Raw genomic sequence first — 12,554 nt, forward strand, 5'->3', positions numbered from 1 at the left:
TGTAAAAATGCATCACGGTTTCTACAAATATAATAAGCAACTGTTTTCAACATTGGTGATCAAATGCAGCAAATCAGCATATTAGAATGATTTCTGAAGCATCATGTGACTCTGAAAACTGGGGTAATGATGCTGAAAATTCAGCATTGCCATCACAGGAATACATTACATTTTAAAATATATATTAAAATAGAAATCAATCATTTTAAACTGCAATAATGTATTACTGTATTTTTTATCAAATAAAAGCAGCCTTTTTTTTTTTTTTTTTTTAAACAGTAGTGTACATTAAATATTTGTATTTACCTTGGATAGATCCACCCCTGTGAGGGCGTTGACAGAAACAGGAAGTTCAGCCAACAGACGATTGACTTCCCCAGTGACACGGCCACCGTCACCGCTCAGGATCACAATCTCATTGCAACGGGACAAGGGTGCTGACACCTTTTCAGCAATCTGTGATGGTACAAATTCAGCCACTGACATGTTAACACAGCACAAACACAATCAGATTTATTCTAAAGAGCATCAGCTTTCAAAAAAGACTTAAGAATAGTGTTATTAAATATTAGTAGTATTGGACAGGTCTAAAAAAGAAAGCATAAAAAGTTGGAATGTATTCCCACATGTCATTCGTCAGACTTCTACACACCTTTGGCAGAGCCTCCAGGACGAGGGCGATCTTTGCAGCGTCCCCGTACTGCTGATAGGCCTCAGCTTTGAGCCTCATACTCTCTGCTTCAGCTTTACCCACCGCCTCAATGGAGCCGGCCTCTGCTTCTCCAATACGCTTGATCTTCTCCGCTTCAGCCTGTGCCGTCAACACCTTCTTCATCCTGACAGAGAGGAGCAGAAGTCAGATTGACTTCCTGAAGCCTCTGTTCTTCCCTTTCTTATCTGATTTACATGGATGGAATTCCCTTAAGGCCCTGATATACTTCAAGTGAAATCGAAGAATGAACTGGTATGACGTCATTTCGAAGCAAATCATGCGTTTGGCGGTTAACCCCCCCTTTGAGTGTCTTTGAGTAGCTTATTAGCTGAGTTTCAGTTCATTTATGAGACGAGCTCCAGTTCACACGTTGCGCGGCTCGCCAAGTTTTATTTGTCGCTCGGATGGCGGTAAATAATACGGTGATATGATCATGCAGTCACTACAGATATTTCATAAAAACATTAAAAACAAGCAGCGCTATAACATAACCCATTAAAAACTGCTCTATTACAAATAATTTCGAGCGGATTGAATGGGGTGGTTTATTCCTTTTCTAATCCAAACGAGAGAACATGTAAACACTTCTTGATCGGATTGAAAACCAAAACTGAAAGGACGACGTATGACGCGTGGAACGAGTTGTTCTTTCTGTTGCACGGTGCAATGCAAGTGATCGCGTTGGCGCCTTCATGTCATGATTCATTACTGCGGTATTGCGGTTATCGTCACAGCCCTAAGTCAGGCGTGAGTTAAAACATGAAGACAGGAGAGCTGCTTTAAAGCAGAAATTGAAGTTGTAATTCTGAAAGAGGCACTGAATTTTTTTTTCATGATTAATACTTGCTTTAAAGCAATCTATTGTATAAAGTTGAATTGCAGATTGCACAAACATATCCACAACGCTATGATTAGATGATTTCTTAACTGCTCTATTCTCACCGCCGTCATTTCTGTTGTGCGTTTATTTTGTTACTGAGAGGAGAGCGCATATGCAGCAGTGTGGGCGACGTCAGGATTTTAGCTAACAGTATATCGCTGCTCAGGTATTTCAAAGTTCTTTCTACACCCAAGCGTGGAATGAAAAAGAACTAAATATAAATATACCAATTTCCCCATCTTTAAATAAGGACAACCACATCTCTCACCTTTAGCATTCTCCTTTTCTTTTCCTGCAACTCACTAATTCCCCCTCATTCCTTTTACTCACTTCATTGCCTCAGCGATCTGCTCCATCTTGTAGGCTTCAGCCTCAGCTGGTCTCCTCACGGTGGCGATCAGCTCTTTATCTGTCCTGAGGATCTCCTTTTCCTCAATGGTGATCTGCTTCTTCCTCTGAACCACCTCGATCTCAATCTCCTCCAGTCGGATCTTCTGCTGCTCCTTGGCTGCTTGAAGCTCATAGGCCAATTGCGCCTCAGCTTTCTGAAAAGAAAGAATGATTATATATGGGTGTTGTTGTGTTTGGGTGTCCACAAACTTTTGGCCATATAGTGTGTATCACATGATTGATTGCACAGATTGATCTTAAAACTACCGAAGGAATAACTCAGCTGTATACCTTTGTGTTCACTTCTTGATTGAAGGCAGCCTTCTGCATCTCCAGCTCTCTCTTTGAGTCGGCCATTTTTGTATCTGCTTGGAATTTCACATCCATCATCTCCTTTTTACATTCTGCTTCCTGTAACAAGAGAATAAGTGATGTGAAAAAAACGAAACGTTTCACACCACTCCATACCATTTCCTGCTTACAACCAGCCACTATCTAAGAATAGGACACAATTTGATGCCCCATTAACATTTTTTGACATCTGTTGAATTTATATTTTATCAACTGCAGTAAAAACTATTTTCAATTATTAATTTATTTTAAATACCAAAAAAAAAAGCTTTATTTGCTGTATTAATTTATCAATAACTAACTTCAAACCAACATTTGGTCTTAAACTAGCCAGTCCCCTACTTTGTCTTAATTTTGGCTATATTTACAACCCATCCTGCAGTACTTTTGATTTTCTAAATTTTGTCATTTCATTTTGAAGTTATCACACATACAAATTATTATATAATAGCAAAAATAATTATTATATCATGTTTAAAATAACTGTTTTCTATTTTTAAATATATTTTTAAATGTAATTTGCTGTGTTGTCAAAGCTGAATTTTCCGCATCATTTCAGTCTTCAGTCACATGATCTATCAGAAATCAGTCTACTATGCTCAGGAAACATTTCTTATTATTATCAATGTTGAAAAAAAAAAAATCTGCTTAACATTTTTGTGGAAACCATGATATTTATTTCCAGGATTCTTTGATGAATAGTTCAAAAGTTCAAAAGAATAGCATTTATTTGAAACGGAAATCTTTTGTAACATTGTCTATGTCTTTACTGTCACTTTTGATCAATTTGAATAAAAGTATTAATATCTTTAAAAAAATCTTACGGACCCCAAACTGTTCAATGGTAGTGTAGATACTGTATGTTCAAAACTTTCTAATCAGTTAATCAGTTCTAATTAGTTTCAGGCCCTTTTTTTGTACACTGGTCTTAGAAAGTGACTCTTCAGCTCACCCTGATTCCAGCATCTCTCTCTGCTTCAGCCACGCCAATGTCAGCATCTCTCTGAACAGCAGCAGTCTGGGATTTCCCCAAGGAGCTCAAATATTCCACCTTATCATACACATCCTAATAGAAGAAAACAGACAAGATTATCACCCTGACAACAGCAGTGGGTTTGAAAGACATTGACTGATTGTTAAAAACAGCATCAAATTTAAAAGCAAAGTAAAACAAAATAAATGAATGTAAGAGCACCTTAATAGTAAAGCTTAGGATCTCAATACCCATCCTGCCCACATCAGGTGCCGCCACCTCCCTCACCAGCTTGGCAAACTGATCCCTATCCTGGTAGATCTGCTCCACAGTCAGAGTCCCTATGAACACAAGCAAATGAGGTCTGTGAGAATGTGAAACATGCGATGCTTTCTTGTTTCCTTACTACTCCATCGTCAAGGAAATTGATCTAAGGTAAGTATGTATCATACAAAGGATGATACAAATTTTTAAATGCACTGCAAGGACACAAGGAACAAGGAGAGGAAGCTTTTAGACTACAACTACATATCCCAATGATCTGATGAAAGATTCATGCTGCTTATCTGGCAAGAGCTTGGATCTAGCACTAACTGTGCACCCGGTCTAAACTCTTCACAGTGAGGATAAGAGTGCGCTCTATTGGAGATAGACACAAGTGTCCAGCATCACTCACCCAGAATAGAGCGCAGGTGACCTTCCAGCGTCTGCAGAATGACACTTTTTATCTCTGCCACTGTCTTGCCCAAGAACTGTTCACAGGCATAACCCAGCAGCTCATTGTCGGTCATGACCTTCACCTGATAGCAGAACACATACAGTTATGGTCCAACACTTAACACACACGGGATCACAGCATGCCATTGACACCTAGAGCTTGATAAAATGTATGTCAGGATAACAAGACATAGAACATGTCTTACTGTATTAATGTTTTAGAGACAGACTATTCTAGAATATTCTAGCATCTAAACAGTCATATTATATATATTATTTGACCAACTGTTTCGACATATCTAAAAAAGGCTATTTTTCAGGTATGAGGGACAGACATTAAGCAATAAGTACAACCAAATCTGCTGGATGGTGTAAAATAGTGTATAACTGAGGTTGTGGTTAATTGTGGGACATGTGTCAGTCAGTATTCATGCCACTCTGAATTGACACTTCAATCAGAATGTAAAAAAAATCATGTGTTTATACTGTTGATAAAAATTTAATAACATGCTTAAAGAATCTAACGGTGGGTTGTACCAATAAGGATTAAATTAAGCAAAGTTTAGAGCGAATCAAGGATTTGTTGATCTGTGTTCTGTGATACGAGTTGTGTTGCACCATTTAATTTTAAACACAGATGTTGAGGGTGAATTTGTCCCATTTTTATTTTTGAGTTGTCAGAAATACCAGGTAACCTATGTCAGAGCTGCCAACTCTCCCACATTGACCATGAGACTCCCGCAATCGACCTTATCCACACGCTCTCACGCCACACATTTATTTTCTCACGCAGAGAAAAATCGCTAAGCAAAGAGGACACTGACACCGATAGACTAGACAGAGAAGGTTACTTCTTGATATGGAACAAATTCTCAGCTCCCAGATTCTATCAATTTTATTTACGAAATTCGAACAATTTTTAACCTTTAATAATACCAGCTGACAGGGCTCTCTGTAGCTTATGTTTACAGCATTAGGTGAGATTTGAAAAATTAACATCTACTGTACCTAATATGTATCCAAATTGAATAAAGATTGAAATAAAACCACAAGAATTAAATTGAAATTGTAAAATTTGTATCAAACAATAATAAAAGCAGTAGCCTATACCAACTATTTCATCATGGTGTCACTAAACTTAATAAAATTAGTTAGGCTACCAAATGTTTTGACAATCACAATAGCAAGGTTTTTTTTTTTTTTTTTTACATCAGGAGCTTTTTCCCACTTGTTTCAATATGGTAAACAATATTTTGTCAGCCTATAATTAGCTATCATTTATTTTTTTCAAGCCATCTAAAATACCATTGAACCACAATTTAATTGTTCTTCTTGATATATTTGTGAGTTTTTCCCCATTTAGGGTCATGAACATACATGCAAAGTTTCAACCCATAGAGGCAGCTATACAAATGCAACTGTACAGACACAAAATAACAAAATTTCTTTGTTGTATGTCAAAGCTCTTCAACTGTAGTCCTGAAAGTGCCAGTGTCTTGTTGAGTTTAACAACTTTTTATTTTCAAAGTTTGTGAAAACAAAACTGTTTAACCTGTTAACTGTCAGTCCCACTTTTTGAGCATTGACATGAAAATGACTTTACCAACTTAATTGTTATAAGTCTAGAATACTTTGAAGTACAGATTTAAGTTTGGTATATTTTTACAAGCAAAATGTCAGATTATCGTAGATGGTAACAGTTATGAAAATGTATAGAGGTAAAAGATTATGAACATGTAAAATCAAAAAATATTTTACATGAGAAACAAGAGTCAGGGCAGCCTTATTTTATTTAAACATCATCACCTGTAAATTTAAAGTTAACCTAATCCCTAATTAAGATTTAAATCGGAGTTGAAAGTTATGGAGCAACAGGATTAAAGTTAATCTATCTTAAATATAAACTAAATCCAGGATCAAAATGATGTTTTAAATGTAAACCTGCTTATTTTTAAACGGTTTAAAGTTTGGTGCAACAGAATGATTAGATAAACCTTGATTTAATCTAGATATAACCTTAATCCTTTTTGGTGCAACCCACTATTAATGTCGAATTACATTCAAGCAGCGGGAAGGGCTGGGCAATATATTGAGCACTTGCAATATGTTTGTGATTTATCACATAATCACATAAAAGCAATATTGTGATCATTACTATGATTTTTTATTTGTTTATCATAATGAATTGATCGATAGATGCATATAATTATTACTTCTTGTGTCGAAAAACATTGTAAAACAGATCTCGACTAAGCCATCTTACAGTATATAAATCTATTTGTATCCTTATGTAAATTATTCAACCCCCCATTGCAAATCAGGTTTATTGGCAAAATTTACTGACTTTCAGCTGTTTGCAATGAACAATCAAACAAAAGTAAAATAGCTCAACACAACAACTGTTTAAAGTGGTTCCCCCAAATTCAACAGAAAATGCAACTTTTAATGACTGAAGACTGCAATCTCAAAATTACTCAACCCCTTCATGGCAAGCATCTTTATTACAAAGTAGAACATCCTTTTGCTGTTATGACCTGCTGCAAACAAGATGTATAACCAGACACCAGCTTCTGAAAGCGTTTCTGAGGAATCTTAGCCTATTCCTCATGAGCAATGGCCTTCAGTTCAGTAATATTCTTGGGTTTGTGTGCTGCAACCGCCTTCTTCAAATCCCACCAGAGATTTTCTATGGAGTTCAAGCCAGGTGATAGTGATGGCCACTGTATAATCTTCCAGGACTTTTTCTGAAACCAAGCCTTGGTGGAATTTGAGGTATGGCTGGGATCATTGTGCTGTTGGAAGGTCCAATGAAGAACAAGCTTCAAATTCCTCACTGACGGAATGACGTTTTCTCCTAGGATTCCCTGATACTTCAATAAAACCATCTTGCCTTCCATAGGTTTCCAGTGCCAGAGGATGCAAAGCACCCCCAGAGCATCACCAAGCCCCACCATGGCATGCTGAACTGTAGAGTGTTCTATTCAGCGTATGCTTCATTCTTCTTCCTCCAGACATACCACTGATCCATAGGGCCGAAAAGTTCCAGTTTTGTTTCATCGCTCCAAAGAACAGAATCGCCAAAACTTCTGTGGCTTATTTGTATGATTTTGAGCAAATTGGAGTCGACTTTTCTTGTGCTTTTGGGTTAGTAGTGCTTTACGTCATGGAGTTCTGTCATGCGTTTAGTATTGTGCAGCTGAAACCTCAGTGCCTGTTGCCACAAAGTCTTGCTGAAGGTCTTTTGCAGTCACTCAGGCAGGGTTTTTCTGAACCTGCCTCAGAAATCTGGTTGCAGCCGTTGATATCTTCCTTTTTCTGCCCCGTCCAGGTAGTGTAACCACTGTTCCTTTAACTTTGAGCTTGCAAACTATGCTTCCAACTGTGTCTCTAGAAACATTTAGTGCCTTCGCTATCTTTTTGTATTCTGTTCCTTGTTTGTGAAGGTCGATGAAATCTTTGCTTAACTTTTTGAACCATTCTTTTGACTTCTGCCATATTTCTAACTTGCAGTCAAACGTGAAGCTCAACCAACTTAGCCATTTCAGATATTTCGTGTTCTAGCTCAAGCACACCTGGTGCAACTAATGAAGCCCTTGATTAGTTGCATCAGGTGTGCTTGAGATAACACTTTTTTTTCCTTCAGATTTGTGCTGTTGTGAGGGATTCTATTCAAGGGGGAGAATAATTTTGAAACTGCAGAAGTCATTAAAAGTTGCATTTTCAGTTAAATTTGGGGAAACCACTTGAAACATCTGTTGTGTTGAGCTATTTTAATTACTTTTGTTTGATTTGTTCATTGCAAACAGCTGAAAATCTGTACATTTTGACAATAAACCTGACTTGCAATGGGGGTTGAATAATTTTGATTGCAACTGTATATATAATATGAATACAAGATATACAGTGCATTATCAAAAAGGCTATGATTATAGAGACATATTTTTATCTATATAGCCCAGCCCTAGTGTGAATTAACAGAACTTATATTCAATGTGCAGGGTAGTAAAACCAAACGTAATGATATAAATGTTTTTTTTTGGGTAACACTCAAAAATGGCCATGCAAAATACTAAAAATAATGTCAGGAATTAATTGCAAAACACTTTAAATGCAACCATTGTGCAGACTCATACAGCCCACTAAGTTGTGTAAACTCAAGGCCTGGACTTGCCACCCCTTCACCTAAAACTGTAAGTTATAGGTCAAGGAGAGACACTTTAAATCAATCCCTCCATGGCTGTGAAAAGGAAAGAAGAATGAACTCATGCTGCAGAAAGAGAGGGGGAGTTTTTGTGGGTTTAATGTTCCGGGTAGAAGCCGTCCCTCTGTACTGAACTACAACCAGCTTCTCATGTAAACATCAAAACTTTTTTTCAGAGCTGAAAAAAATTCTGCATGTGGCCTGGTTATTGCAGCAGAACATGATTATGAAAAAAAAGCTGATTTCAGTGCAGTCAAAGTTGTGAACTTCAACCAACACTGGCAGGAGGGTGTTTGTGCATCCTCCCCATAGTCGAGCAGTCATCAAACAGGTGGCACATTACAAGCAGTGCAATTCAGGGCAGCATGCCATGCAGCCACAAATGTGGGTTGGGGAAAACATTAGTCACACACTGAATCTCAAATGACTCCATTTTACAGGTGTAATGCCCTGTGAAAATGGCATCAGGTAATGGCTGGTCTAGTATCTCTGATGTTCATAAATGTTCCACTGAAATGCGGTGATCAGTAACCATATTTCCACATAACTGATATTTTATTTTCAGACCGAACGTCTGTTCACACAACAAACATTTTCTGAATGAACAGCTTTGTGTGTCTTTTATGGAAGCTAGTTTTCTCCACAGAATAAAACATTTAAAAGATAACTGGGTCTTTTTTTTATCTCAGAAAAGCGAGTTTACATCAGAATTGCGAGATATACACTCGAAATTGCAAGAAAGTCAGAATTGTAAGTTTAGAAAAAAAGTTTTATTTCTCGCAATTGCAACTTTATATCTAACAATTTTTATTTTTTATTCTGTAGCGAAAAAAAGCTTAGTATTTTCACATGCCGTCAATGTGACTTCTTTTTTACAGAGGTGTTCTAATTACTTATTCCATTATACTTCGAAGAAAACAGGCCAACTAATTAGATTTGTGCTTTTGGTCACATGTTCAGAGGATTTTGCCAAGCAGTAAATAGCAGAACGAAAAAACAGAATGGTCTCTCTTGTCTCTGTAATCTTGTATTTGGTGGTGATTAACACCATAGAAAATACAAAAATCCAAACAGCTATTTGAAAACATGTAAATGTTTTACTTCCTTTTTTATTGTAAGTTGGTATCAAAAACAAAAAGCAATGGAGTGCTCTGTGTCCTGAAGTAACCAGGTTATGTCTGCTTTTCTACTGTCAGTGAGTGAATCTGCATATTCATTCAGCCCGTCTGCATTTAAAAAAATAAATAATTAAGATGTTTACATAAAAAAAATCCAAATTTAGAAGTAATAAGCTATTTTCTATCCTGTTTTTGACCCTCTCTTTTAAACACTGTTTTGATGGGTGTGCCGCATTCAAGACTTAACGCCCACTGCTAAGAATGGGTAACAGTTTTGCATATTAAATAAATTTATATTAAATTAACTTATACCATGGTCTGGGTGAATACTCGATTCTGATTGGCTGCAGGGTGTCCGTTAAAAAGTGATAGAGGACACCTAAATAAACTGTCAGGCGTAACCAAGGAAACCAAGTTATTGTTTGTAACTTGTAACTTTAGATTTCGATTGTAAAACTAATTAAAATATAAACTAATGTTTTAAAAATGTGTTATTTGGCAAGTGACCATGGTATAAGTGGGTTAATGCCCTTCGAGGTGTCCATTGTCAGGTTTTAATGGACGACGGCGAGGTGTGAACCGGTTGAATTAATTAATTATGTAATTAACCCTTACATAATTAATACATCCCTGCCATTACACGTGTGTAATACATATATCAATATATAGTTAAACAATTTGACACCTTTATGTGCATTACATAAACTTTATTTGCCACAACCAATACTAAAGCAGAAGTGCCGAGTTACCAGTTATAGTTGAGAGGATAACTTCGTTCTGTGTCCGTCGTTCTTATAGGCTATCATCTTTCATCTTTTTCGATTAAATAAAAAATGTATACATTTTCATTTGCAGTGTCATGTTTTCAATAAAATGAAACACGTTGTAATGTCTTACTGATGTCAAAACAGAAGATGCCGCTCACTTGTGTTTGTGTCTCTCTCGTATTTACTACGACATGACATGCGTGAATTGGTGGCAACGATGTAGAAGCAGGCGTTGATTTTCTTCTGCAGAGGCAGCTTTTTGCTACACTATTACATCATAATGTGAAAAATGTAACAATTATTCATTAGAGCAGCCTCGTTTCAATAAAAGCTGTTTTTGGACTAACTGGGAAGTTTTGAGTTGACCTCTTGTCAAAAGATCAAGGAAAATTGTATTTATCAATTCATGACCCCGTGAATGCAAATTGACAAATTGCATGCAAAAACTAACCGAATTTTTTCATGCAAAACATTTTTGTTGGTGTGAACAGGCCTTGATATGCCAGTGTAAAAGGTCATTATTATAAAGTTTTAGATGGTATTGGAGTATAAGTGGAGTTATCTCAGAATCAGCGGTCATTAGGAGGACAGACATGAAAAAAAACAAAAAACTGTCAATAACAATGGAGTGTTGTAGCATTCGCAGTCAACAGGGGGAGCCGTGCTGTAAAAAGCATTCAAATGAAGGCTGTGTGCACTGAACCCCACTAAAACAACTAAAACAAACTGAACCACTCATGGCGTGCTCATGGGAAACCACAGCATAAACTCAAAGGGAGGAAATCATGCAACACAGTGAAAATGAAAGTAGGGCAAGACTGAAAACATGTCATTGGATTAAAGAAGACTTTCTCTTCTTTCCAAGTGTGTGTTTCTTGTTAAGGAAACAAAGTTATCTATCATCTGGGTTTATCCATGTCTGCTGCAAACATGTAATGGGAACTGATTTATTATTGAAACAGACAGGAGGATATTGCAGAGGACAGGGAGGTCAACGGATATGTGGGTCCCATTAGTTCAACAGATCCAAGGCCTCTATTTACAAAACACACAAGACAAACTTTTCAAAATTTGTCTAGAATTACCGGTAGACGGGGTATAACATGCAGGGCTCACCAGTGTATTACATACTAATTCTTATTAAATAACCTTCACTGTTATGGATGTTACAAGAGAAAAAAGTAATCATACAGTCTCTCTATGGAGAGACCTTGAGCTCAAGTCTCTCTGAATTGTGGAATGTCTTGTTTAAGTTCCTCATCCAATCACTTGTGACCACCAGAAAAAAATGCTCTGTAATCTGCCTCTTTGTGTTACAATGCTCTGATTGTTCACAGCAACACCAGACTAAGTGAGACTTCACAGAGAGAAAATAACAGCTGAAGAAAAAGAATTAGGCTTTGAAACTGAATGTAAGATTTTTTCAGTACAGTGCACTACCACATGCTCAGTTGTAACCGTAGTGGAAACGAGTATTTCAACTATGAAGTTGGGTTTTCAAAAAAACAGAGAAATGTTCATGAGGGTAAACATGTGACTTCAGTTAAGCACTGCAAGTTTTGGCACACTAACAACCGCGAACAAAAAGAGAAATAAAAGAACAATACAAATCAGCATCCCTTTGGTCTGGTTGAGAAAAGATTTTAGGTGCTCTTAAAAAGAAAACCATTACAAACATGTACACTATAATGACATGAAGGTCATAGAAAGTGGCAACATACATGCTCTGTTCAAAAACCTTGTGGTCTGCCTGTGTAGATGGCATTTTAAGACACCATTTAAATGCATTTCTGACATGAAGGTTTCAAAATATGAGAAGATTAGGCACCTCTTTTTTCCATGTTCCTTGAGGTAATGCTAATAAAGTTTTTTTCGTTGTCGGGAGTAGCGCGTGGAGTATTTCAGAAATGGAACGGTGTATCCAGTGTGTATGTCAGTGATTATAATGAGTTCTGTTTGACACTTAAGACTGTTAGACCGTATAGAAGTCTAAGTTGTTAAGTCACTGAATGCTAGTTGGCAGGGACAATGGTGCAATGCAAATATGCAAATGTATTTGCCCATGTGACATCACAGATCCTATTGAACTATTTTTGGAGCTTGGTTAGATAACTGCTTTGTTTATAATGAGGAGAACGTGTTAAGCTTAGGGGTTGAACGACGTCAGATTTTTTTTCATGTTGACATTTATGTGATTAAAGTCGAGTCAACCTGAACCTGAGACTCAAAGGCGGGTTGCGCGTTACTGTCTGTATGTGTGTATGTTACAATGCAGCAGCGCATTAGTTTAGAACGGCGATTAATTTACAAAGCTTACATTTACAAAGCTGTTTAAAACGAGCATTCACTCGATCAGTTTTGAGCATCTAGATGGTATAAAGTCTTGTGGAGCGCTCGCAGAGTATGCTTTTATTGTCATTTTAACTGTTGGAAACTGAGCGCGCA

General features: G+C 37.0%; 1 protein-coding gene across 3 annotated transcripts in view; it reads right to left on the bottom strand.

Annotated features, from left to right (window-relative positions):
- The window catches only part of LOC306995863 (flotillin-2a), a 35,440-nt gene that overhangs the window by 2,207 nt on the left and 20,679 nt on the right, over positions 1-12,554 (bottom strand). For all 3 annotated transcript variants that reach the window (XM_079607816.1, XM_079607814.1, XM_079607815.1), the window contains exons 4-10: positions 3,983-4,106; positions 3,529-3,647; positions 3,286-3,399; positions 2,274-2,393; positions 1,923-2,137; positions 653-836; positions 307-456 (exon numbers count right to left, since the gene is read on the bottom strand). In XM_079607816.1, the coding sequence (XP_079463942.1) occupies positions 307-456; positions 653-836; positions 1,923-2,137; positions 2,274-2,393; positions 3,286-3,399; positions 3,529-3,647; positions 3,983-4,106 (1,026 nt within the window). The remainder of the gene's footprint in view (positions 1-306; positions 457-652; positions 837-1,922; positions 2,138-2,273; positions 2,394-3,285; positions 3,400-3,528; positions 3,648-3,982; positions 4,107-12,554) is intronic.

The sequence above is a fragment of the Phoxinus phoxinus genome, assembly GCF_949152265.1.
Source record: "Phoxinus phoxinus genome assembly, chromosome: 3".
In the NCBI taxonomy this organism is placed as follows: domain Eukaryota; kingdom Metazoa; phylum Chordata; class Actinopteri; order Cypriniformes; family Leuciscidae; genus Phoxinus; species Phoxinus phoxinus.